Here is a 22,155-nt window from a genome sequence, read left to right as displayed (position 1 = left end):
CTAGGGGGTCTTGGGGAGGGGGTCTTGTGGTCCCAGGGGGGTCCTGGGGGGTTCTTGGGGGGATCCTAGGAGTCCCAGGGCAGTCCTGGGGGGTCTTTGGGGGGTCTTGGGGTCCCAGGAGTGTCCTAGGGGGTCTTGAGGGGGTCCTGGGGGTCTTAGGGGGGTCAGGGGGGTCCTGGGGGAGTCCTAGGGGGGATCCTGGGAGTCCCGGGAGGGTCCTGGGGGTCTTGGGGGGTCCTGGGGGTCCCAGGAGGATCCTAGGGGGTCTTGGGAGGGGGTCTTGGTGGTCCCAGGGGGGTCCTGGGGGTCTTTGGGGGGGTCTTGGGGGTCCCAGGAGTGTCCTAGGGGGTCTTGAGGGGTCCTGGGGTCTTAGGGGGGTCAGGGGGATCCTGGGGAGTCTAGGGGGATCCTGGGAGTCCCGGGAGGGTCCTGGGGGGTCTTGGGGGGGTCCTGGGGTCCCAGGAGGGATCCTAGGGGGTCTTGGGAGGGGGTCTTGGTGGTCCCAGGGGGGGTCCTGGGGGTCTTGGGGGGTCCTGGGAGTCCCAGGGCAGTCTTGGGGCATCTTTGGGGGGGTCTTGGGGGTCCCAGGAGTGTCCTAGGGGGTCTTGAGGGTCCTGGGGGTCTTAGGGGGTCAGGGGGGATCCTGGGGGAGTCCTAGGGGGGATCCTGGGAGTCCTGGGAGGGTCCTGGGGGGGTCTTGGGGGGGGTCCTGGGGTCCCAGGAGGATCCTAGGGGTCTTGGGAGGGGGTCTTGGTGGTCCCAGGGGGGTCCTGGGGGTCTTGGGGGGGTCCTAGGAGTCCCAGGGCAGTCCTGGGGGGTTTTTGGGGGGGGTCTTGGGGGTCCCAGGAGTGTCCTAGGGGGTCTTGGGGGGGGTCTTGGTGGTCCCAGGGGGGTCCTGGGGGGTCCTGGCGGTCCAGGGGGTCCTGGGGGGTCTTGGGGGGGTCTTGGTGGTCCCAGGGGGGTTCCAGGGGGTCTTGAGGGGGTCCTGGGGGTCCTAGGAGGGTCAGGAGGGGTCCTGGGGAGTCCTGAGGGGGATCCTGGGAGTCCAGGAGGGTCCTGGGGGGTCTTGGGGGGGTCCTGGCGGTCCTAGGGGGGTCCTAGGGGTCCCAGGGCAGTCTGGGGGGTCTTTGAGGGGGTCTTGGGGGTCCCAGGAGGGTCCTAGGGGGTCTTGGGAGGGGTCTTGGTGGTCCCAGGAGGGTTCCGGGGGTTGGGGGGGGTCCTGGGGGGGGTCCTGGGGGTCCCAGGGGGGTCCTGGGGGGTCTCGGGGGTCCGAGGGGGGTCTCACCTGTAGATGATCCCCTTGTTGTGCAGGAAGAAGAGACCGATGGCGATTTCGGCGGCGTAAAACCTGGGGGGGGGGATCGGGGGTTTAGGGGATCCCCCCAGTGGGGGGGGGGATTAGGAGGGTTCTGGGGGAAGATTTGGGGGTCCAGGGGGGGGATTCAGGGGTCTCGGGAGGGGTTTGGGTGTCCCAGGGGGGATTTGGGGGTCTCACAGGGGTTTAGGGGTCGCAGGAGGGGTTTGGGGTCCCGGCGGGGATTCAGGGATCCCTGGGGGGGATTTGGGGGTCCCCAGGGAAGATTTTGAGGTCCCGGGGGGAGATTTAGGGGTCCCGGGGGGGATTTGGGGGTCCCGGGGGGAAGATTTGGGGTACTGATTTGGGGGTCCTGGGAGGGGTTTGGGGTCCCCAGGGAAGTTTTTGAGGTCCCAGGGGGGGATTTAGGGGTCCCGGGGGGAGGGATTTAGGGGTCCCTGGGAGGCATTTGGGGTCCCGGGGGGATTTGGGGGTCCCGGGGGGGATTTGGTGGTCCTAGGGGGAAGTTTGGGGTCCCGGGGGGGGATTCAGGGCTCACTGGGGGGGATTGGGGAGTTCGGGAGGGGTTTGGGGGTCCCGGAGGGGATTTGGGGTCCCGGGGGGGATTTGGGCGTGCTGGGGGGGATTTGGGGGTCTCTGGGAGGGATTTGGGGGTCCCGGGGAGAGATTTGGGGGTCCCGGGGGGGAAGTTTGGGGTCCCGGGGGGGATTCAGGGCTCACTGGGGGGGATTGGGGAGTTCGGGAGGGGGTTGGGGGTCCCGGAGGGGATTTGGGGTCCCGGGGGGGATTTGGGGGTGCTGGGGGGGATTTGGGGGTCTCTGGGAGGGATTTGGGGGTCCCGGGGGGAAGTTTGGGGTCCCGGGGGGGATTCAGGGCTCACTGGGGGGATTGGGAGTTCGGGGGGGGGGGTTGGGGGTTCCGGAGGGGTTTGGGATCCCGGGGTGGATCTGGGGGTGCCGGGGGGAATTTGGGGGTGCCGGGGGGGGGATTTGGGGGTCACTCACATGGCGTGGGGCTCCTTGAACTTGCCGACCTGCTGGATGTGGTACATGAGGTCGCCGCCGGTGACGTACTCCATGACGAAATACAGCCGGTCCTGGGGGGCGCGGGGGGGTCACCGGGAACCCCCAGCTCCCGGTGCTCCCAGTGCCCCCCATCCCTCCTATCCCTCCCAATCCCTCCCAGTTCCTCCCAGTCTCCCCCAATCCCTCCCAGTCCCGCCCAGTCTCCCCCTCCCAATCCCTCCCAGTCCCTCCCAGTGCTCCCAGTCCCTCCCAGTCCCACCCCCAGGCCCCAGTCCCACCCCCAGGCCCTCCCAGTCCCACCCCCAGGCTCTCCCAGTGCTCCCAGTTTCCCCCAGTACCTCCCAGTGCTCCCAGTTTCCCCCAGTCCCTCCCTCCCAGTGCTCCCAGTTCCCCCCAGTCCCTCCCACTGCTCCGAGTTCCCCCCAGTCCCTCTCTCCCACTGCTCCCAGTCCTTCCAGTCCCTCCCAGTGCTCCCAGTTCCCCCTAGTCCCTCCCTCCCACTGCCCCCAGTCCCTCCCAGTCCCTCCCAGTGCCCCCAGTCCCTCCCAATCTCTCCCTCCCACTGCTCCCAGTCCCTCCCAGTCCCTCCCAGCGCTCCCAGTTCCCCCCAGTCCTCTCTCCCAGTCCCTCCCAGTCCCTCCCAGCGCTCCCAGTTCCCCCCAGTCCCTCCCTCCCACTACCCCCAGTCCCTCCCAGTCCCTCCCAGTGCCCCCAGTCCCTCCCAGTCCCTCTCTCCCACTGCTCCCAGTCCCTCCCAGCGCTCCCAGTTCCCCCCAGTCCCTCCCCTCCCACTACCCCCAGTCCCTCCCAGTCCCTCCCAGCGCTCCCAGTTCCCCCAGTCCCTCCCTCCCACTACCCCCAGTCCCTCCCAGTCCCTCCCAGTGCCCCCAGTCCCTCCCAGTCCCTCTCTCCCACTGCTCCCAGTCCCTCCCAGTCCCTCCCAGCGCTCCCAGTTCCCCCCAGTCCCTCTCTCCCACTGCCCCCAGTCCCTCCCAGTCCCTCCCAGTGCCCCCAGTCCCTCCCAGTCCCTCCCTCCCACTGCTCCCAGTCCCTCCCAGTCCCTCCCAGCGCTCCCAGTTCCCCCAGTCCCTCTCCCCCAGTCCCTCCCAGTCCCTCCCAGCGCTCCCAGTTCCCCCAGTCCCTCTCTCCCAGTCCCTCCCAGTCCCTCCCAGCGCTCCCAGTTCCCCCCAGTCCCTCCCTCCCACTACCCCCAGTCCCTCCCAGTCCCTCCCAGTGCCCCAGTCCCTCCCAGTCCCTCTCTCCCACTGCTCCCAGTCCCTCCCAGCGCTCCCAGTTCCCCCAGTCCCTCCCTCCCACTACCCCCAGTCCCTCCCAGTCCCTCCCAGCGCTCCCAGTTCCCCCAGTCCCTCCCTCCCACTACCCCCAGTCCCTCCAGTCCCTCCCAGTGCCCCCAGTCCCTCCCAGTCCCTCTCTCCCACTGCTCCCAGTCCCTCCCAGTCCCTCCCAGCGCTCCCAGTTCCCCCCAGTCCCTCTCTCCCACTGCCCCCAGTCCCTCCCAGTCCCTCCCAGTGCCCCCAGTCCCTCCCAGTCCCTCCCTCCCACTGCTCCCAGTCCCTCCCAGTCCCTCCCAGCGCTCCCAGTTCCCCCCAGTCCTTCTCTCCACTGCCCCCAGTCCGTCCCAGTGCCCCCAGTCCCTCCCAGTCCCTCCCTCCCACTGCTCCCAGTCCCTCCCAGTCCCTCCCAGCGCTCCCAGTTCCCCCAGTCCCTCCCTCCCACTACCCCCAGTCCCTCCCAGTCCCTCCCCAGTGCCCCCAGTCCCTCCCAGTCCCTCTCTCCCACTGCTCCCAGTCCCTCCCAGTCCCTCCCAGCGCTCCCAGTTCCCCCCAGTCCCTCTCTCCCACTGCCCCCAGTCCCTCCCAGTCCCTCCCAGCGCTCCCAGTTCCCCCCAGTCCCTCTCTCCCCAGTCCCTCCCAGTCCCTCCCAGCGCTCCCAGTTCCCCCAGTCCCTCCCTCCCACTACCCCCAGTCCCTCCCAGTCCCTCCCAGTGCCCCCAGTCCCTCCCAGTCCCTCCCTCCCCACTGCTCCCAGTCCCTCCCAGTCCCTCCCAGCGCTCCCAGTTCCCCCCAGTCCCTCTCTCCCAGTCCTCCCAGTCCCTCCCAGCGCTCCCAGTTCCCCCCAGTCCCTCCCTCCCACTACCCCCAGTCCCTCCCAGTCCGTCCCAGTGCCCCAGTCCCTCCCAGTCCCTCCCTCCCACTGCTCCCAGTCCCTCCCAGTCCCTCCCAGCGCTCCCAGTTCCCCCCAGTCCCCCCCCCCCAGTCCCCCCCAATCCCCCCCAGCACCCACGGTGGTCTGGAAGGTGGAGTGAGGTGGGTGAGGAAGTGGGGGCGGGGGCCCAGGGCCAGCACCCTCCGCTCCACCATGGTGCAGGCGGCGTCGTCGTCCTGCACCACCACGTCCTTCTTCAGGATCTTGATGGCGAAGAGCTCGGCCGTGCCCCGCCGCTCCGCCAGCATCACCTGGGGGGGCCGGGTGTTGGGGGGACCCCGGCACTGGGGGGGCCCCAGCGGCCGGGGGGGACCCGGGTGGCTGGGGGGAGCCGGGTGTTGGGGGGGACCCCGGGACTGGGGGGGACCCGGGTGGCTGGGGTGGAGCCGGGTGTTGGGGGGACCCCGGGCCTGGGGGACCCGGGCCTGGGGGGACCCCAGCGGCCGGGGGGGACCCGGGTGGCTGGGGGGGAGCCGGGTGGTCGGGAGGGACCCGGGTGTTGGGGGGACCCGGGGACTGGGGGGGCCCCAGCGGCCGGGGGGGACCCGGTGGCTGGGGGGGAGCTGGGTGTTGGGGGGACCCCGGGACTGGGGGGGACCCGGGGCCTGGGGGGACCCCAGCGGCTGGGGGGGACCCGGGTGGCTGGGGGGACCCGGGTGGTCGGGAGGGACCCGGGTGTTGGGGGACCCGGGGACTGGGGGGACCCAGCGGCCGGGGGGGACCCAGGTGGCTGGGGGGGACCCGGGTGGTCGGGAGGGACCCGGGTGTTGGGGGGACCCGGGGACTGGGGGGGACCCGGGTGGCTGGGGGGGACCCGGGTGTTGGGGGGACCCCGGGACTGGGGGGCCCCAGTGGCTGGGGGGACCCAGGTGGTCGGGGGGATCCGAGTGTTGGGGGACCGCGGGACTGGGGGACCCCAGCGGCCGGGGGGGACCCGGGTGGCTGGGGGGACCCGGGTGTTGGGGGACCCCGGGCCTGGGGGAGCCGGGGCCTGGGGGGACCCCAGCGGCCGGGGGGGACCCGGGTGGCTGGGGGGGACCCGGGTGTTGGGGGGACCCCGGGCCTGGGGGGACCCGGGGCCTGGGGGGACCCCAGCGGCTGGGGGGGACCCGGGTGGCTGGGGGGGACCCGGGTGTTGGGGGGACCCGGGGCCTGGGGGGACCCCAGCGGCTGGGGGGGAGCCGGGTGGCTGGGGGGGACCCGGGTGTTGGGGGGACCCCGGGACTGCGGGGGCCCCAGCGGCTGGGGGGGACCCAGGTGGTCGGGGGGGAGCCGAGTGTTGGGGGGACCCCGGGACTGGGGAGGCCCCAGTGGCTGGGAGGGACCCGGGTGGCCCGGGGGGGATCCGGGTGGCTGGGGGGGAGCTGGGTGTTGGGGGAACCCCGGGCCTGGGGGACCCGGGGCCTGGGGGGACCCCAGCGGCTGGGGGGGACCCGGGTGGCTGGGGGGGACCCGGGTGTTGGGGGGACCCCGGGACTGCGGGGGCCCCAGCGGCTGGGGGGGACCCGGGTGGCTGGGGGGGACCCGGGTGTTGGGGGGACCCCGGGACTGGGGGGCCCCAGCGGCTGGGGGGGACCCGGGTGGTCGGGAGGGACCCGGGTGTTGGGGGGACCCGGGGACTGGGGGGACCCGGGTGGCTGGGGGGAGCCGGGTGGTCGGGAGGGACCCGGGTGTTGGGGGGACCCCGGGACTGGGGGGACCCCAGCGGCCGGGGGGGACCCGGGTGGCTGGGGGGGACCCGGGTGTTGGGGGGACCCCGGGACTGGGGGGGCCCCAGCGGCTGGGGGGGACCCGGGTGGTCGGGAGGGACGCAGGTGTTGGGGGGACCCGGGACTGGGGGGACCCCAGCGGCTGGGGGGACCCCAGTGGCTGGGGTGGAGCCGGGTGTTGGGGGGACCCCGGGACTGGGGGGTCCCCAGTGGCTGGGAGGGACCCGGGTGGCTGGGGGGAGCCGGGTGGTCGGGAGGGACCCGGGTGTTGGGGGGACCCGGGGACTGGGGGGGCCCCAGTGGCTGGGGGGGACCCAGGTGGTCGGGGGGGATCCGAGTGTTGGGGGGACCGCGGGACTGGGGGGACCCCAGCGGCCGGGGGGACCGGAGTGGTCGGGGGGGGACCCAGGCATTTGAGGGACCCAGGAATGGGGGGACCCAGGTGGTCAGGGGGGGACCCAGGGGTTTGGGGTGTCCCAAGCCATTTTGGGGGGTCCCCACGTGTTTTTGGGGGGTCGCCAGGTATTTGGGGGGCTCCCCATGCATTTGAGGGGTTCCCCAGCCATTTTGGGGGTCTCCAGCCATTTGGGGGTCCCCCAGCCATTTGGGGGGGGTCCCAGGCTTTTGGGGGGGTCCCCAGCCATTTGGGGTTCCCCAGCCATTTGGGGGGGGGTCCCAGGCTTTTGGGGGGGTTCCCCAGCCATTTTGGGGGTCCCAGGCTTTCGGGGGACCCCAGCCATTTGGGGGGGTCCCAAGCTTTTGGGGTGGTTCCCCAGCCATTTTGGGGGACCCCAGCCATTTGGGGTTCCCCAGCCATTTCGGGGGGGGTCCCAGGCTTTTGGGGGGGTTCCCCAGCCGTTTAGGGGTCCCCAACCATTTGGGGGCGTTCCCCAGCCATTTGGGGTTCCCCAGCCATTTTGGGGGTCCCCCGCCATTTTGGGGGTCCCCCGCCATTTGGGGGTCCCCAGCCATTTAGGGGGGGTTCCCCAGCTTTTGGGGGGGTTCCCCAGCCATTTGGAGGTTCCCCAGCCATTTGGGGAGGGTCCCAGGCTTTTGGGGGGGTTCCCCAGTCGTTTAGGGGTCCCCAGCCATTTGGGGGTTCCCCAGATATTTTGGGGGTCCCAGGCTTTTGGGGGTCCCCAGCCATTTAGGGGGGGGTTCCGCAGCTTTTGGGGGGGTTCCCCAGCCATTCGGGGATCCCCAGCCATTTGGGGGGTTCCCCAGCCCTTTGGGGGTCCCCCGCCGTTTTGGGGGTCCCCCGCCGTTTGGGGGTGCGGCGCCATTTGGGGGTCCCCAGCCATTTAGGGGGGGGTCCGCAGCTTTTGGGGGGATTCCCCAGCCATTCGGGGATCCCCAGCCATTTGGGGGGGTTCCCCAGCCCTTTGGGGGTCCCCCGCCGTTTTGGGGGTCCCCCGCCGTTTGGGGGTCCCCCGCCATTTGGGGGTCCCCAGCCATTTAGGGGGGGGGTTCCCCAGCTTTTGGGGGGTTCCCCAGCCATTTGGGGGGGGTGTCCCAGGCTTTTGGGGGGGTTCCCCAGTCGTTTAGGGGTCCCCAGCCATTTGGGGGTCCCCCGCCATTTTGGGGGTCCCCCGCCGTTTGGGGGTCCCCCGCCGTTTGGGGGTCCCCAGCCATTTGGGGGTTCCCCAGATATTTTGGGGGTCCCAGGCTTTTGGGGGTCCCCAGCCATTTAGGGGGGGGTTCCGCAGCTTTTGGGGGGGATCCCCAGCCATTCGGGGGATCCCCAGCCATTTGGGGGGGTTCCCCAGCCGTTTAGGGGTCCCCAGCCCTTTGGGGGTCCCCCGCCATTCGGGGATCCCCAGCCATTTGGGGGGGTTCCCCAGCCATTTGGGGGTCCCTAGCCATTTAGGGGGGGTTCCCCAGCTTTTGGGGGGGTTCCCCAGCCATTTGGGGGGGTTCCCCAGCCCTTTGGGGGTCCCCCACCATTTTGGGGGTCCCCCGCCGTTTGGGGGTCCCCAGCCATTTGGGGGTTCCCCAGATATTTTGGGGGTCCCAGGCTTTTGGGGGTCCCCAGCCATTTAGGGGGGAGTTCCCCAGCTTTTGGGGGGGTTCCCCAGCCATTTGGGGGTTCCCCAGCCATTTAGGGGGGGTTCCCCAGCTTTTGGGGGGGTTCCCCAGCCATTTGGGGGTTCCCCAGCCATTTGGGAAGGGTCCCAGGCTTTTGGGGGGGTTCCCCAGTCGTTTAGGGGTCCCCAGCCATTTGGGGGTTCCCCAGATATTTTGGGGGTCCCAGGCTTTTGGGGGTCCCCAGCCATTTAGGGGGGGGTTCCCCAGCTTTTGGGGGGGTTCCCCAGCCATTTGGGGGGTCCCCAGATATTTTGGGGGTCCCAGGCTTTTGGGGGTCCCCAGCCATTTGGGGGGGAGTTCCCCAGCTTTTGGGGGGGTTCCCCAGCCATTCGGGGATCCCCAGCCATTTGGGGGGGTTCCCCAGCCCTTTGGGGGTCCCCTGCCATTTTGGGGGTCCCCCGCCGTTTGGGGGTCCCCAGCCATTTAGGGGGGGTTCCCCAGCTTTTGGGGGGGTTCCCCAGCCCTTTGGGGGTCCCCAGCCATTTAGAGGGGGTTCCCCAGCTTTTGGGGGGGTTCCCCAGCCATTTTGGGGTCCCCCGCCATTTTGGGGGTCCCCTGCCGTTTGGGGGTCCCCCGCCATTTGGGGGTCCCCAGCCATTTAGGGGGGGGTTCCGCAGCTTTTGGGGGGGTTCCCCAGCCATTCGGGGATCCCCAGCCATTTGGGGGGGTTCCCCAGCCCTTTGGGGGTCCCCCGCCATTTTGGGGGTCCCCCGCCGTTTTGGGGGTCCCCCGCCGTTTGGGGGTGCGGCGCCCCCACCTTGCCGAAGCTGCCCTTGCCCAGCACCATCAGGAAGGTGAAGTCGCCCAGGTGGGAGCGGCCGGGGCCGAAGAAGCCGCGTTTGGGGTCGGTGGGGCTGGGGGAGGGGGAGGGCCCCGGCGAGGGGCCCGGCCCCCGGCGCACTTTCTGCGGGGTCAAAGGTCAGGGGGTCAGGGGGGGTCAAAGGTCAGAGGTCACAGGGGTCAGAGGTCATGGAGGTGGGGGGGGCACATGGGGTAGGGGACACCGGGGTTGGGGGGGGGGGGGGCCCTTCCCTCCTCCCCCTCCCACCCTCAGGGGGGGACCCAGGGGGTTTTGGGGGGACCCAGGGGTTTGGGGGGACCCAGGGGTTTGGGGGACCCAGGGGTTTGGGGGGACCCAGGTGTTTGGGGGGGACCCAGGGGGTTTTGGGGGACCCAGGGGTTTGGGGGGGACCCAGGGCGTTTTGGGGGGTCCCAGGGGTTTGGGGGGGACCCAGGGGGTTTTGGGGGACCCAGGGGTTTGGGGGGGACCCAGGGCGTTTTGGGGGGACCCAGGGGTTTGGGGGGGACCCAGGGGTTTGGGGGGACCCAGGCGTTTGGGGGGATCCAGGGGTTTGGGGGGGACCCAGGGGTTTTTGGGGGACCCAGGGGTTTGGGGGGGACCCAGGGGGTTTTGGGGGGCCCAGGGGTTTGGGGGAGACCCAGGGGGTTTTGGGGGACCCAGGGGTTTGGGGGGGACCCAGGTGTTTGGGGGGAACCCAGGGGGTTTTGGGGGACCCAGGGGGTTTTGGGGGACCCAGGGGTTTGGGGAGGACCCAGGGGTTTTTGGGGGACCCAGGGGTTTGGGGGATCCAGGGGTTTGGGGGGGACCCAGGGGTTTGGGGGGGACCCAGGGGTTTTGGGGGGACCCAGGGGTTTGGGGGAGACCCAGGGGGTTTTGGGGGACCCAGGGGTTTGGGGGGGACCCAGGTGTTTGGGGGGGACTCAGGGGTTTTTGGGGGACCCAGGGGTTTGGGGGGACCCAGGGGTTTGGTGGGATCCAGGGGTTTGGGGGGGACCCAGGGGGTTTTGGGGGGACCCAGGTGTTTGGGGGGACCCAGGGGTTTGGGGGGGACCCAGGGGTTTTTGGGGGACCCAGGGGTTTAGGGGGGACCCAGGGGTTTTTGGGGGACCCAGAGGTTTGGGGAGGCACCCAGGGATTTGGGGGGAACCCAGGGGTTTTTGGGGGACCCAGGGGTTTGGGGGGGACCCAGGGGTTTGGGGGAGACCCAGGGGGTTTTGGGGGACCCAGGGGTTTGGGGGGACCCAGGGGGTTTTGGGGGGACCCAGGGGTTTTTGGGGGACCCAGGGGTTTGGGGAGGTACCCAGGGATTTGGGGGGAACCCAGGGGTTTTTGGGAGACCCAGGGGTTTGGGGGGGACCCAGGGGGTTTTGGGGGTCCCAGGGGTTTGGGGGGTGCCCTTGGTTGGGGGGGCTTCACCCCCAGGGGGGGGTTTTACCTCGTAGAGCTCCAGGGGGTAGTTACAGGCCTGGAAGAAACGGAGCCGCCGTGAGGGGGGTTGGGGGGGTCCCAGGGGGTTTGGGGGGGTCCTGGGGGGGACCCAGGGGATTTGGGGGGTCCCAGGGGGGTCGGGGGGGGGGGGGTCCTCACCTCGAACTTGGGCCGGAGGCCGCAGTCGTCGGTGTCGGCCACGGGGACGTTGTAGTACTCCCCCTCCTCCTGGTTCAGGAGCTTGAACCTGGGGGGACGGGGGGACGTGGGGGGGACGTGGGGGGACGTGGGGGGACGTGGGGATGTGGGGGGATGGGGGGACATGGGGGGACGTGGGGGGACGTGGGGGGGACGTGGGGGGACGTGGGGATGTGAGGGGATGGGGGGACATGGGGGGACGTGGGGGGACATGGGGACATGGGGGGACGTGGGGACATGGGGGGACGTGGGGGGACGTGGGGGGACGGGGGGGGGACGTGGGGATGTGGGGGGATGGGGGGACATGGGGGGGACGTGGGGGGACGTGGGGGGGACGTGGGGATGTGGGGGGACATGGGGACATGGGGGGACGTGGGGACATGGGGGGACGTGGGGGGACGTGGGGGGACGTGGGGGGACATGGGGATGTGGGGGGACGTGGGGACATGGGGGGACATGGGGGGACGTGGGGGGACATGGGGACAGGGGGACATGGGGAACGTGGGGACATGGGGGGACGTGGGGGGACGTGGGGGGGACATGGGGACATGGGGGACAGGGGGACATGGGGGGATGTGGGGGGACGTGGGGGGACATGGGGGGGACATGGGGACATGGGGACATGGGGGGATGTGGGGGGACGTGGGGGGACATGGGGGGGACATGGGGACATGGGGGACAGGGGGACATGGGGGGATGTGGGGGGACGTGGGGGGACATGGGGGGGACATGGGGACATGGGGACATGGGGGGATGTGGGGGGACGTGTGGGGACATGGGGGGGACATGGGGACATGGGGACATGGGGGGATGTGGGGGGACGTGGGGGGACATGGGGGGGACATGGGGACATGGGGACATGGGGGGATGTGGGGGGACGTGGGGGGACATGGGGGGGACATGGGGACATGGGGGACAGGGGGACATGGGGGGATGTGGGGGGACATGGGGACATGGGGGACGTGGGGGGATGTGGGGGGACATGGGGGGGACATGGGGGACATGGGGGGACATGGGGGGGACATGGGGGGACATGGGGACGTGGGGGGACGTGGGGGGACGTGGGGACATGGGGGATATGGAGTTTGCAGGAGGGGTCCCCGTGCAAGATCCTCGTGCAAGGCAGGAGGTCCCCGTGCAAGACCCCAGCGTGCGGCTCCCCGTGCAAGGTAAGGGGGGGTCCCCATGCAAGGTAAGGGGGGGGGTCCCCGTGCGAGGTCCTCGTGCGAGGCGGGGGGGGTTCCCCCATAAGGTCCCCGTGCAAGGTCCTCGTGCAAGACCCTTGTGTGAAGGTCCCCGTGCAAGGCAGGAGGTCCCCGTGTAAGCCCCCACTCTGAGGCTCCCCGTGCAAGGTAAGGGGGGGGGGGGGAGTTCCCCCTGCAAGGTCCCCGTGCGAGGTCCCCGTGCGAGGTCCTCGTGCGAGGCGCTCACCAGCCGTCCACGTGACCCTTGAGCAGCTCGGCCACCCCGAAGCTCATGGCGCCCATGAAGTCGTTGCGGGACGTGCGGTCCCAGTCCCACACCTCCACCGACAGCCGCCGCTCCGCGTCGCCCGGCCGCAGGGTGCTGCGGGTGCAAAACCCCTCGTGCCGCGCTCGTGACACCCTCCTTGCACCGATCCCCCCACCCCCCCCCCTGCCCCCGCCATTGCACGATTCTGGTGCACAACCCTAGTGAACCCCTGGTGCACAACCCCAGTGCCCGGCCCTTGTGCACAACCCTGTTGCACGGCCCTGGTGAACCCCCCTCCTTGCACAACCCCCGTGCACAACCCTCGTGCACAACCCCATCACACAACCCCCGTGCACAACCCTCGTGCACAACCCTGTTGCACGGCCCTGGTGACCCCCCCCCCCATTGCACAACCCCAGTGCACACCCCTCGTGCACCCCACCATTGCACACCCCTCGTGCAAACCCCCTCCTTCCTTGCACGCCCGCAAACCCCACGCCACTGCTGTGCCGGAGTCGCTTTGCACGAGGGTTCGCACGAGGGTTTGCACAAGGGTTTGCAAAGTGTTCACACGAGGGTTTGCACGAGGGGTTGCACGAGGGGTTGCATGGGGGTTTGCATGCAGATTTGCACGAGGGTTTGCACGGGGATTTGCACGGGGGTTTGCACGCAGATTCGCACACAGGTTTGCACGGGGGGTTGCACGAGGGTTTGCACGGGGGTTTGCATGCAGATTTGCACGAGGGTTTGCACGGGGATTTGCACAAGGGTTTGCATGAGGGTTTGCATGCAGATTCACATGAGGGTTTGCACGAGGGTTTGCACGGGGGGTTGCATGGGGGTTTGCATGCAGGTTCACACGAGAGTTTGCCCGAGGGTTTGCATGCAGATTCACACGAGGGTTTGCACGAGGGTTTGCACGGGGGGTTGCACAAAGGTTTGCACGCAGATTCGCACACAGGTTTGCACGGGGGGTTGCACGAGGGTTTGCATGCAGATTCACACGAGGGTTTGCACGAGGGTTTGCGCAGGGGTTTGCACGAGGGGTTGCATGCAGATTCGCACGAGGGTTTGCACGAGGGTTTGCATAGGAGTTTGCACGGGGGGTTTGCACGGGGGTTTGCATGCAGATTCGCACGAGGGTTTGCACGGGGATTTGCACAAGGGTTTGCATGAGGGTTTGCATGCAGATTCACACGAGGGTTTGCACAAGGGTTTGCACGGGGGTTTGCACAAGGGTTTGCCGGAGGGTTTGCATGCAGGTTCACACGAGGGTTTGCACACAGGTTTGCACGGGGGGTTGCACAAGGGTTTGCATGGGGGTTTGCACGAGGGTTCGTACGCAGATTCGCACGCAGGTTTGCACGGGGGGTTGCACGAGGGTTTGCATGCAGATTCACACGAGGGTTTGCACGAGGGTTTGCACGGGGGGTTGCATGGGGGTTTGCATGCAGGTTCACACGAGAGTTTGCCCGAGGGTTTGCATGCAGATTCACACGAGGGTTTGCACGAGGGTTTGCACGGGGGGTTGCACAAAGGTTTGCACGCAGATTCGCACACAGGTTTGCACGGGGGGTTGCACGAGGGTTTGCATGCAGATTCACACGAGGGTTTGCACGAGGGTTTGCGCAGGGGTTTGCACGAGGGGTTGCATGCAGATTCGCACGAGGGTTTGCACGAGGGTTTGCATAGGAGTTTGCACGGGGGGTTTGCACGGGGGTTTGCATGCAGATTCGCACGAGGGTTTGCACGGGGATTTGCACAAGGGTTTGCATGAGGGTTTGCATGCAGATTCACACGAGGGTTTGCACAAGGGTTTGCACGGGGATTTGCACAAGGGTTTGCCGGAGGGTTTGCATGCAGGTTCACACGAGGGTTTGCACACAGGTTTGCACGGGGGGTTGCACAAGGGTTTGCATGGGGGTTTGCACGAGGGTTCGTACGCAGATTCGCACGCAGGTTTGCACGGGGGGTTGCACGAGGGTTTGCATGCAGATTCACATGAGGGTTTGCACGAGGGTTTGCGCAGGGGTTTGCATGAGGGGTTGCATGCAGATTCGCACAAGGGTTTGCACGAGGGTTTGCATAGGAGTTTGCACGGGGGGTTTGCACGGGGGTTTGCATGCAGATTTGCACGAGGGTTTGCACGGGGGGTTGCATGGGGGGTTGCATGCAGGTTCACACAAGAGTTTGCCCGAGGGTTTGCATGCAGATTCACACGAGGGTTTGCACGGGGATTTGCACAAGGGTTTGCATGAGGGTTTGCATGCAGATTCACACGAGGGTTTGCACGAGGGTTTGCACGGGGGTTTGCACAAGGGTTTGCCGGAGGGTTTGCATGCAGATTCACACGAGGGTTTGCACACAGGTTTGCACGGGGGGTTGCACGAGGGTTTGCACGAGGGGTTGCGCAGGGGTTTGCACGAGGGGTTGCATGCAGATTCGCACGAGGGTTTGCACGAGGGTTTGCATAGGAGTTTGCACAGGAGTTTGCACGGGGGGTTTGCACGGGGGTTTGCGTGCAGGCTCGCACGAGGGCTCGCACGAGGGCTCACAAGAGGAAGGCCTCGTTCCAGACGGGGTTGAGGGTGGCCTTCACCGTCCGCGTCTTCTGCTTGGAGAGGTTCTTGGGGTCGGGGATCAGCTTCAGCTTCACGTAGGGATCCGAGAGGCCGTTGGGATCCATCGGGATCAGGTTGCGCGCCTCCCCCACTGCGGGGGACCCCGGCGGTTGGGGGGACCCAGGAAGGGGGGGACCCAGGGGTTTGGGGGGGACCTAGGGGTTTGGGGGGGACCCCCGACATTTGGGGGACCCAGGAAGGGGGGACCCAGGGGTTTGGGGGGGACCCCGGCGGTTGGGGGGACCCAGGAATGGGGGGACCCAGGGGTTTGGGGGGGAACCTGGCATTTGGGGGGACCCCGACATTTGGGGGGGCCAGGAATGGGGAGACCAAGGGGTTTGGGGGGGACCCCGGCGGTTGGGGGGACCCAGGAATGGGGGGACCCAGGGGTTTGGGGGGGACCCCGGCGGTTGGGGGGACCCAGGAATGGGGGGACCCAGGGGTTTGGGGGGGACCCCGGCGGTTGGGGGGACCCAGGAATGGGGGGACCCAGGGGTTTGGGGGGGAACCTGGCGTTTGGGGGGACCCCGACATTTGGGGGGCCAGGAATGGGGAGACCCAGGGGTTTGGGGGGGACCCCGGCGGTTGGGGGGACCCAGGAATGGGGGGACCCAGGGGTTTGGGGGGGACCCCGGCGATTGGGGGGACCCAGGAATGGGGGGACCCAGGGGTTTGGGGGGGACCCAGGAAGCGGGGGGACCCAGGGGTTGGGGAGAGACCCAGGAATGGGTGGACCCAGGGGTTTGGAGGGGCAGGGATTTGGGGGGGACCCCAGGAATAGGGGGACCCTGGCATTTGGGGGGACCCAGGGGTTTGGGGGGGGGACTCAGGAATGGGGGGACCCAGGGGTTTGGGGGGACCCAGGGGTTTGGGGAGGGGGCCAGGAATGGGGGGACCCTGGCATTTGGGGGGACCCTAGGAATGGGGGGACCCAGGTGTTGGGGGGGACCCCAGCATTGGGAGGGACCCAGGAATGGGGGGACCCAGGTGCTTGGGGGGACCCCGGTGTTTGGGGGGACCCTGGTGTTTGGGGGAGCCCCAGTGGTGTTGGGGGGGACCCAGGGGTTTGGGGGGGATCCAGGTGTTGGGGGAAACCCAGGAATGGGGGAGCCAGGGGTTTGGGGGGCACCAGGGCTTTGGGGGGACCTAGGAATGGGGGGACCCGGGTGCTTGGGGGGACCCCCGTGTTTGGGGGGACCCCGGTGTTTGGGGGGCCCCGGTGATGTTGGGGGGGACCCAGGGGTTTGGGGGGGATCCAGGAATGGGGGGCGCCAGGGGTTTGGGGGGCCCCAGGGGGTTTGGGGGGCCCCAGGAATGGGGGGCGCCAGGGGTTTGGGGGGCCCCAGGGGTTTTGGGGGGCCCCGGTGTGGGGGTGCTACCGGTGACGTGGAGCTGCTCCCCCGGCAGCGCCTGGATGCGGAGCTGGAGGCGGCCGCGGCGCTCGGTGTGGTCGACGCCGCAGAGGCTGGGGACGCTCTGCACGCAGCGCTTGTGCACGTTCATCTCGCAGCCTGCGCGGCACCGCAGCCTCGCACGGGGCCTCGCACGGGGCCTCGCACGGGCGTCGCATGGGGATCGCACGGGGGTTGCGTGGGGCCTCACACGGGGCCTCGCACGGGGGTCGCACGGGGGTCGCACGGGGCCTCGCACGGGGATCGCACGGGGCCTCGCATAGGGGTCGCACGGGGGTCACATGGGGGTCGCACGGGGGTCGCACGGGGCCTCGCACGGGGCCTCACACGGGGGTCGCTCGGGGGCCACACAGGGGTTGCATGGGGCCTCGCACGGGCGTCGCATGGGGATCGCATGGGGGTCGCACAGGGGTCGCACGGGGCCTCGCACGGGGCCTCACACGGGGGTCGCTCGGGGGTCACACGGGGGTTGCATGGGGCCTCGCACGGGGATCGCATGGGGGTTGCACGGGGCCTCGCACGGGGGTTGCACAGGGGTCACACGGGGCCTCGCACGGGGGTCGCACGGGCGTCGCATGGGCGTCGCATGGGCGTCGCATGGGGATCGCACGGGGCCTCGCACGGGGGTCACATGGGGGTCGCACAGGGCCTCACACAGGGGTTGCACGGGGATTGCACGGAGATCACATGGGGCCTCGCACGGGGATCACACAGGAATCGCACGCGCCTCGCACGGGGCCTCGCACAGGGGTTGCACGGGGACCGCACGGGGCCTCGCACGGGCCCTTGCACGGGGATCGCACGGGGTTTTGTAAAGGCACCGCCCAGGCATCGCACGGAGCCTCGCACGAGCCTCGCACGGGCCCTTGCACGGCGTCTCGCACAGAGCCTTGCGTGGGCACCAGCGTCACACAAAGCCTCGCACGAGCATTGCACGAGCGTCGCACAAGGCTTCGCACGGGCTTTTGCACGGGCCTCGCGTGGGTCTCCCACGAGCCTTGCACCAGCATCGCGTGAACCTCGCACGGGGTTTTTGCGTGGGTCTCGCACGCGCCTCGCACGCGCATCACGTGAGCCTCGCACGCCCACACGCTGCCCCCCCCCCCCTCCCCCGCCCCCTGCAATCGTGCACCCAGGCTTCGCACGGGGGGGACCCCCCCCCCCACCGCCCGCCCTCGTGCGTCGCACGCTTACACGAGCACTTCATGCCCTGGTGCACGAGGCCGTAGAGCAAGGAGCCGCAGTGATCGCAAAAAGTGGGGCTGCTGTAGCTGTGCAACTTGAACTTGTGCTTGTTCCGGGGGTCCTGCGGGGCACACGCGTGTGTAAGGGCGGCGCACGAGCGCACACGCGTGTGCGCGGGGCCGGCGGGGGGGGGGGGGGGGCAGGCGCACGTCGTGCGCCTGCCCCCCCCCCCCCCCCGCCGGCCCCGCGCACACGCGTGGGTGCAACATGGCCACCTTCCTCGCACGAGGACGTGCACGAGGACGCGGGACAACACCACCCCCCCCCCCCAATTTTAGGCCAAGGACGCCCCGATCTGGGTCACAGGGCCCCCCCTTGGGGGGGGGGGGTGGTAAAATTTAGCCGGAGAAATTGGGACATATTGAAGGGGGGGGAGGGGAATAATACGCACGACCCCTCCCCCACCCGTGGATCCAGGTATCTGGGAACCCCCCCCCCCACCCCCCCCCAATCAGGGAGCCAGGGGTTGGGGAACCCCCCCACCCATGGAGTCAGGCATCCGGGACCCCCCACCCATGGACCCGGGTGTTGGGGACCCCCCCCACCCATGGAGCCAGACATCCAGGACCCCCCACCCACGGACCCGGGTGTCAGGGACCCCCCCTACCCACGGACCCGGGTGTCGGGGACCCCCCCACCCATGGACCTGGGCATTGGGGGGACCCCCCACCCACCCATGGACCCAGGTGCTAGGGACCCCCCCCCAAAGGGGACCAGGCATCCGGGACCCCCCACCCACGGACCTGGGTGTCAGGGACCCTCCCTACCCACGGACCTGGGTGTCTGCGACCCCCACCCACGGACCCGGGGGGTTCGGGACCCCCCACCCACGGACCCAGGCGTCGGGGACCCCCCACCCACGGACCCAGGTGTTGAGGACCCCCACCCATGGACCCAGGGGTCCGGGACCCCCCACCCACGGACCCGGGTGTCGGGGACCCCCCCCCGGGACACTCACGTCCGTCTGTGGCCCCTTCCCGGCCCCCGGACACTCGAAGGTGACGAACTCATGGCAGCGCTTGTGCACCACGAAGCTGCAAACTGGGGGGGGGTCAGGGGGCACAGACCCCCCCCCCGACCCCCCCAAAAAAACCAGGACCCCCCCAGACCCCCCCAGACCCCAAATCCCCCCAGGAACACCCCCCCCCCCAAAAAAAACCAGACCCCAAATCCCCCCAGGAACCCCCCCCCCCAAAAAAAACCCAGATCCCAAATACCCCCAAGACCCCCCCAAACACCCCCAGGACCCCCCCCAAACACCCCCCAGACCCCAAATAACCCCAGGACCCCCCCAGACCCCAAATCCCCTCAGGAACCCCCCCAAATATCCCCAGGACCCCCCCCGAAATCCCCCCAGACCCCAAACACCCCCAGGTCCCACCCAAACACCTCCCAGACCCCAAATACTCCCAGGACCCCCCCAAACACCCCCAGGATCCCCCCCCCAAAAAAACCCAGACCCCAAATACCCCCAAGGCCCCCCCAAATCCCCGCCCCAAACCCCAAACACCCCCAGCCCCCCCCCCAAAAAAAACCCAGACCCCAAATCCCCCCAGGACCCCCCCAAACACCCCCTAGACCCCAAAGTCCCCCCAGGGACCCCAAATCCCCCCCTCCGAGACCCCAACTGTGTCCTGGGGACCCCAAAATCCCCCCCGGACCCCCAAATCCCCCCTCAAGACCCCCAAATAGCCCCCCTAAGAACCCCCAAAAATCCCCCCAGGGCCCCCAAATCCCCCCCCGAGACCCCAAATATGCCCTGGGGACCCCAAATATGCCCCCAGAGACCCCAAAATCCCCCCAGGGACCCCCAAATACCCCTTCGGGACCCCCAAATACCCCCCCAGGGACCCCAAAATCCCCTCCCGAGACCCCAACTATGTCCTGGGGACCCCAAATACCCCCCCCGAGACCCCCAAATCCCTCCTAGGACCCCTCAAAATCCCCTCGACCCCCCCCATCCCTCCCCACGGGACCCCCCAAAATCCCCCTGCCTGTTGCCTAGCAACGGCCATCGCTGCCAGGCAACTCTCGCCTGGCAACCGCTGCCCCCCCGCCTGTCAATCATCACTCAGGCCACGCCCACATGCCCCCCCCCTTCATTCCAGGACCCCCCCCGATGCTCGGGGGACCCAATTCCGGGGGGGGGGGGCTAAGAGGGGGTCCTATGGGTGCTGGGGGGGAGGGGTTAGGGGAGCCAGGGGGTTCCCTGGGGGGGTCCCATGGGTGCTGGGGGTGGTCCCAGGGGGGTCTTATGGGTGCTAAGGGGGGTCTGAGGGGGGACTCTGGGGGTCTCCGGAGGGGACCCATGGGTGCTGGGGGGGGGTCCCAGCAGGTCCTATGGGTGCCAGGAGGGATCTTGGGGGTGCCCCATGGGTGCTGGGGGGTCCCTGGGAGTTTCAGGGGGATCCCATGGGTGCCGAGGGGTCCATGAGGTGCTGGGGGTCCCTGTGGGGGATTCAATGGGTGCAGGGGGGGATCTAGGGGGTCCCTGGGAGCCCCAATGGGTGCTGGGGGGTCCCTGAGGTGCAGGGGGGGGTCCCTGGGAGGGGTCCCATGGGTGCAGGGGGGGGGATCTAGGGGGTCCCTGGGGTCACCCTGGGGTGCTGGGGTGGTCCCTGGGGTGACCCATGGGTGCTGGGGGGTCCCTGGGGTGCTGGGGGGTCCCTGGGGTGACCCATGGGTGCTGGGGGGTCCCTGGGGTGCTGGGGGGTCCCTGGGGTGACCCATGGGTGCTGGGGGGTCCCTGGGGTGCTGGGGGGGGTCCCTGGGGTCTCCCATGGGTGCTGGGAGGTTCTGGGGTGCTGGGGGGTCCCTGGGGTCGCCCATGGGTGCTGGGGGGTCCCATGGGTGCCAGGGTGGGGGTGGGGGGCTCACCCATGCACTGCAGCCCCTGCTTCCCGATGCCCCTGGGGAGGAGAGCGACGCCGTCAGCCCCCCAGGTGTCACGAGCGGCCCCGGCCTCAGCGGGTGCCCGGACCCCTGGGTCCATGGGTGCTGCATGACCCGGACGCTGGGGTCCCTGGGGTCCACCCAGAGACCTGGGTCCAGGAGGTCCCTGGGGTCCACTTGAACTTGACGCTGGGGTCCCTGGGGTCCACTTGACCTGGACACTGGGGTCCGTGGGGTCTACTTGACCTTGACACCCGGGTCCCTGAGGTCCACCTGACCCGGACGCCTGGGTGCGTGGGTCCATAGGGTCCACTTGAACTTGACATTGGCGTCCATGGGGTCCACTTGACCTGGACGCCTGGGTCCATTGGTCCATAGGGTCCATAGGGTCCACTTGACCTTGACACTGGGGTCCACGGGGTCTACTTGACCTGGAGTCCTAGGTCTATGGGGTCTGCATGACCCTGACGCCTGGGTCCATGGGTCCATGGGGTCCACTTGACCTTGACACTGGGGTCCATGGGGTCTACTTGACCTGGACACGGGGGTCCGTGGGGTCTACTTGACCCTGACACCTGGGTCCATGGGTCCCTGGGGTCCACTTGACCTTGACACTGGGGTCCATGGGGTCTACTTGACCTGGACACGGGGGTCCGTGGGGTCTACTTGACCCTGACACCTGGGTCCATGGGTCCCTGGGGTCCACTTGACCTTGACACCTGGGTCCAGGGATCCATAGGGTCCACTTGAACTTGACACTGGTGTCCATGGAGTCTGCATGACCCTGACACCTGGGTCCACGGGTCCCTGGGGTCCACCCTGGGGTCCCTGGGGTCCACTTGAACTTGACACTTGTGTCCCTGAGGTCTGCATGACCTGGACACGGGGGTCCTGGGATCCACTTGAACTTGACGCTGGGGTCCCTGGGGTCTGCATGACCTGGACACAGGGGTCCGTGGGGTCTACTTGACCTTGACACCTGGGTCCAGAGGTCTCTGGGGTCCATCCTGGGGTCCCTGGGGCCCACTTGAACTTGACACTGGGGTCCCTGGGGTCTACTTGACCTGGACACCTGGGTCCACGGGTCCCTGGGGTCCATCCTGGGGTCCCTGGGGCCCACTTGAACTTGACACTGGGGTCCCTGGGGTCTGCATGGTCTGGACACAGGGGTCCGTGGGGTCTACTTGACCTGGACACGGGGGTCCTGGGGTCCACTTGAACTTGACACTGGGGTCCCTGGGGTCTGCATGGTCTGGACACAGGGGTCCGTGGGGTCTACTTGACCTGGACACGGGGGTCCTGGGGTCCACTTGAACTTGACACTGGGGTCCCTAGGGTCTGCATGACCTGGACACGGGGGTCCAGGGGTCCCTGGGGTCCACTTGAACTTGTCGCTGGGGTCCCTGGGGTCTACTTGCCCTGGGACACCTGGGTCTATGGGGTCTGCATGACCCTGACACCTGGGTCCACGGGTCCCTGAGGTCCACGCCACCCGGACACGGGGGGTCGACGGGTGCTGTGTGACCCGGCCGCCTGGGTGGGTGGGTGCTGGGGGGGGGTCCCGCCCGGGGGGGTCCTCACCAGATGAAGTCGGTGCAGTGGCTGCAGAAGGTCGGCTGCTTGAAGAAGCGGGCGGTGAAGCGGTGGCTCTTCACCTCGTGCACCACCTTGTGCCGCAGGGCCCCACGGCGGCAGAAGAGCGGCCGCCCCGCCCCACGCTCCCCCTCCGGCCCCGCCAGCGCCAT

The 22,155-nt window shown here is 69.0% G+C and overlaps 1 protein-coding gene across 1 annotated transcript in view; it reads right to left on the bottom strand.

Moving 5' to 3' along the window:
- Positions 1–22,155, bottom strand: part of LOC142077408 (protein kinase C gamma type-like) — a 29,469-nt gene extending 7,314 nt beyond the window's left edge. The window contains 14 exon segments of the mRNA XM_075139426.1: positions 1,286–1,348; positions 2,320–2,411; positions 4,645–4,667; positions 4,670–4,817; positions 9,118–9,264; positions 10,598–10,627; positions 10,750–10,837; positions 12,220–12,354; positions 14,796–14,952; positions 16,241–16,372; positions 17,468–17,579; positions 18,477–18,559; positions 20,396–20,427; positions 21,992–22,155. Of these exon segments, the coding sequence (XP_074995527.1) occupies positions 1,286–1,348; positions 2,320–2,411; positions 4,645–4,667; positions 4,670–4,817; positions 9,118–9,264; positions 10,598–10,627; positions 10,750–10,837; positions 12,220–12,354; positions 14,796–14,952; positions 16,241–16,372; positions 17,468–17,579; positions 18,477–18,559; positions 20,396–20,427; positions 21,992–22,155 (1,406 nt within the window).

The sequence above is a fragment of the Calonectris borealis genome, unplaced genomic scaffold (assembly GCF_964195595.1).
Source record: "Calonectris borealis unplaced genomic scaffold, bCalBor7.hap1.2 HAP1_SCAFFOLD_243, whole genome shotgun sequence".
Lineage (NCBI taxonomy): Eukaryota > Metazoa > Chordata > Aves > Procellariiformes > Procellariidae > Calonectris > Calonectris borealis.
This window is presented reverse-complemented; position numbering and strand designations above follow the sequence as displayed.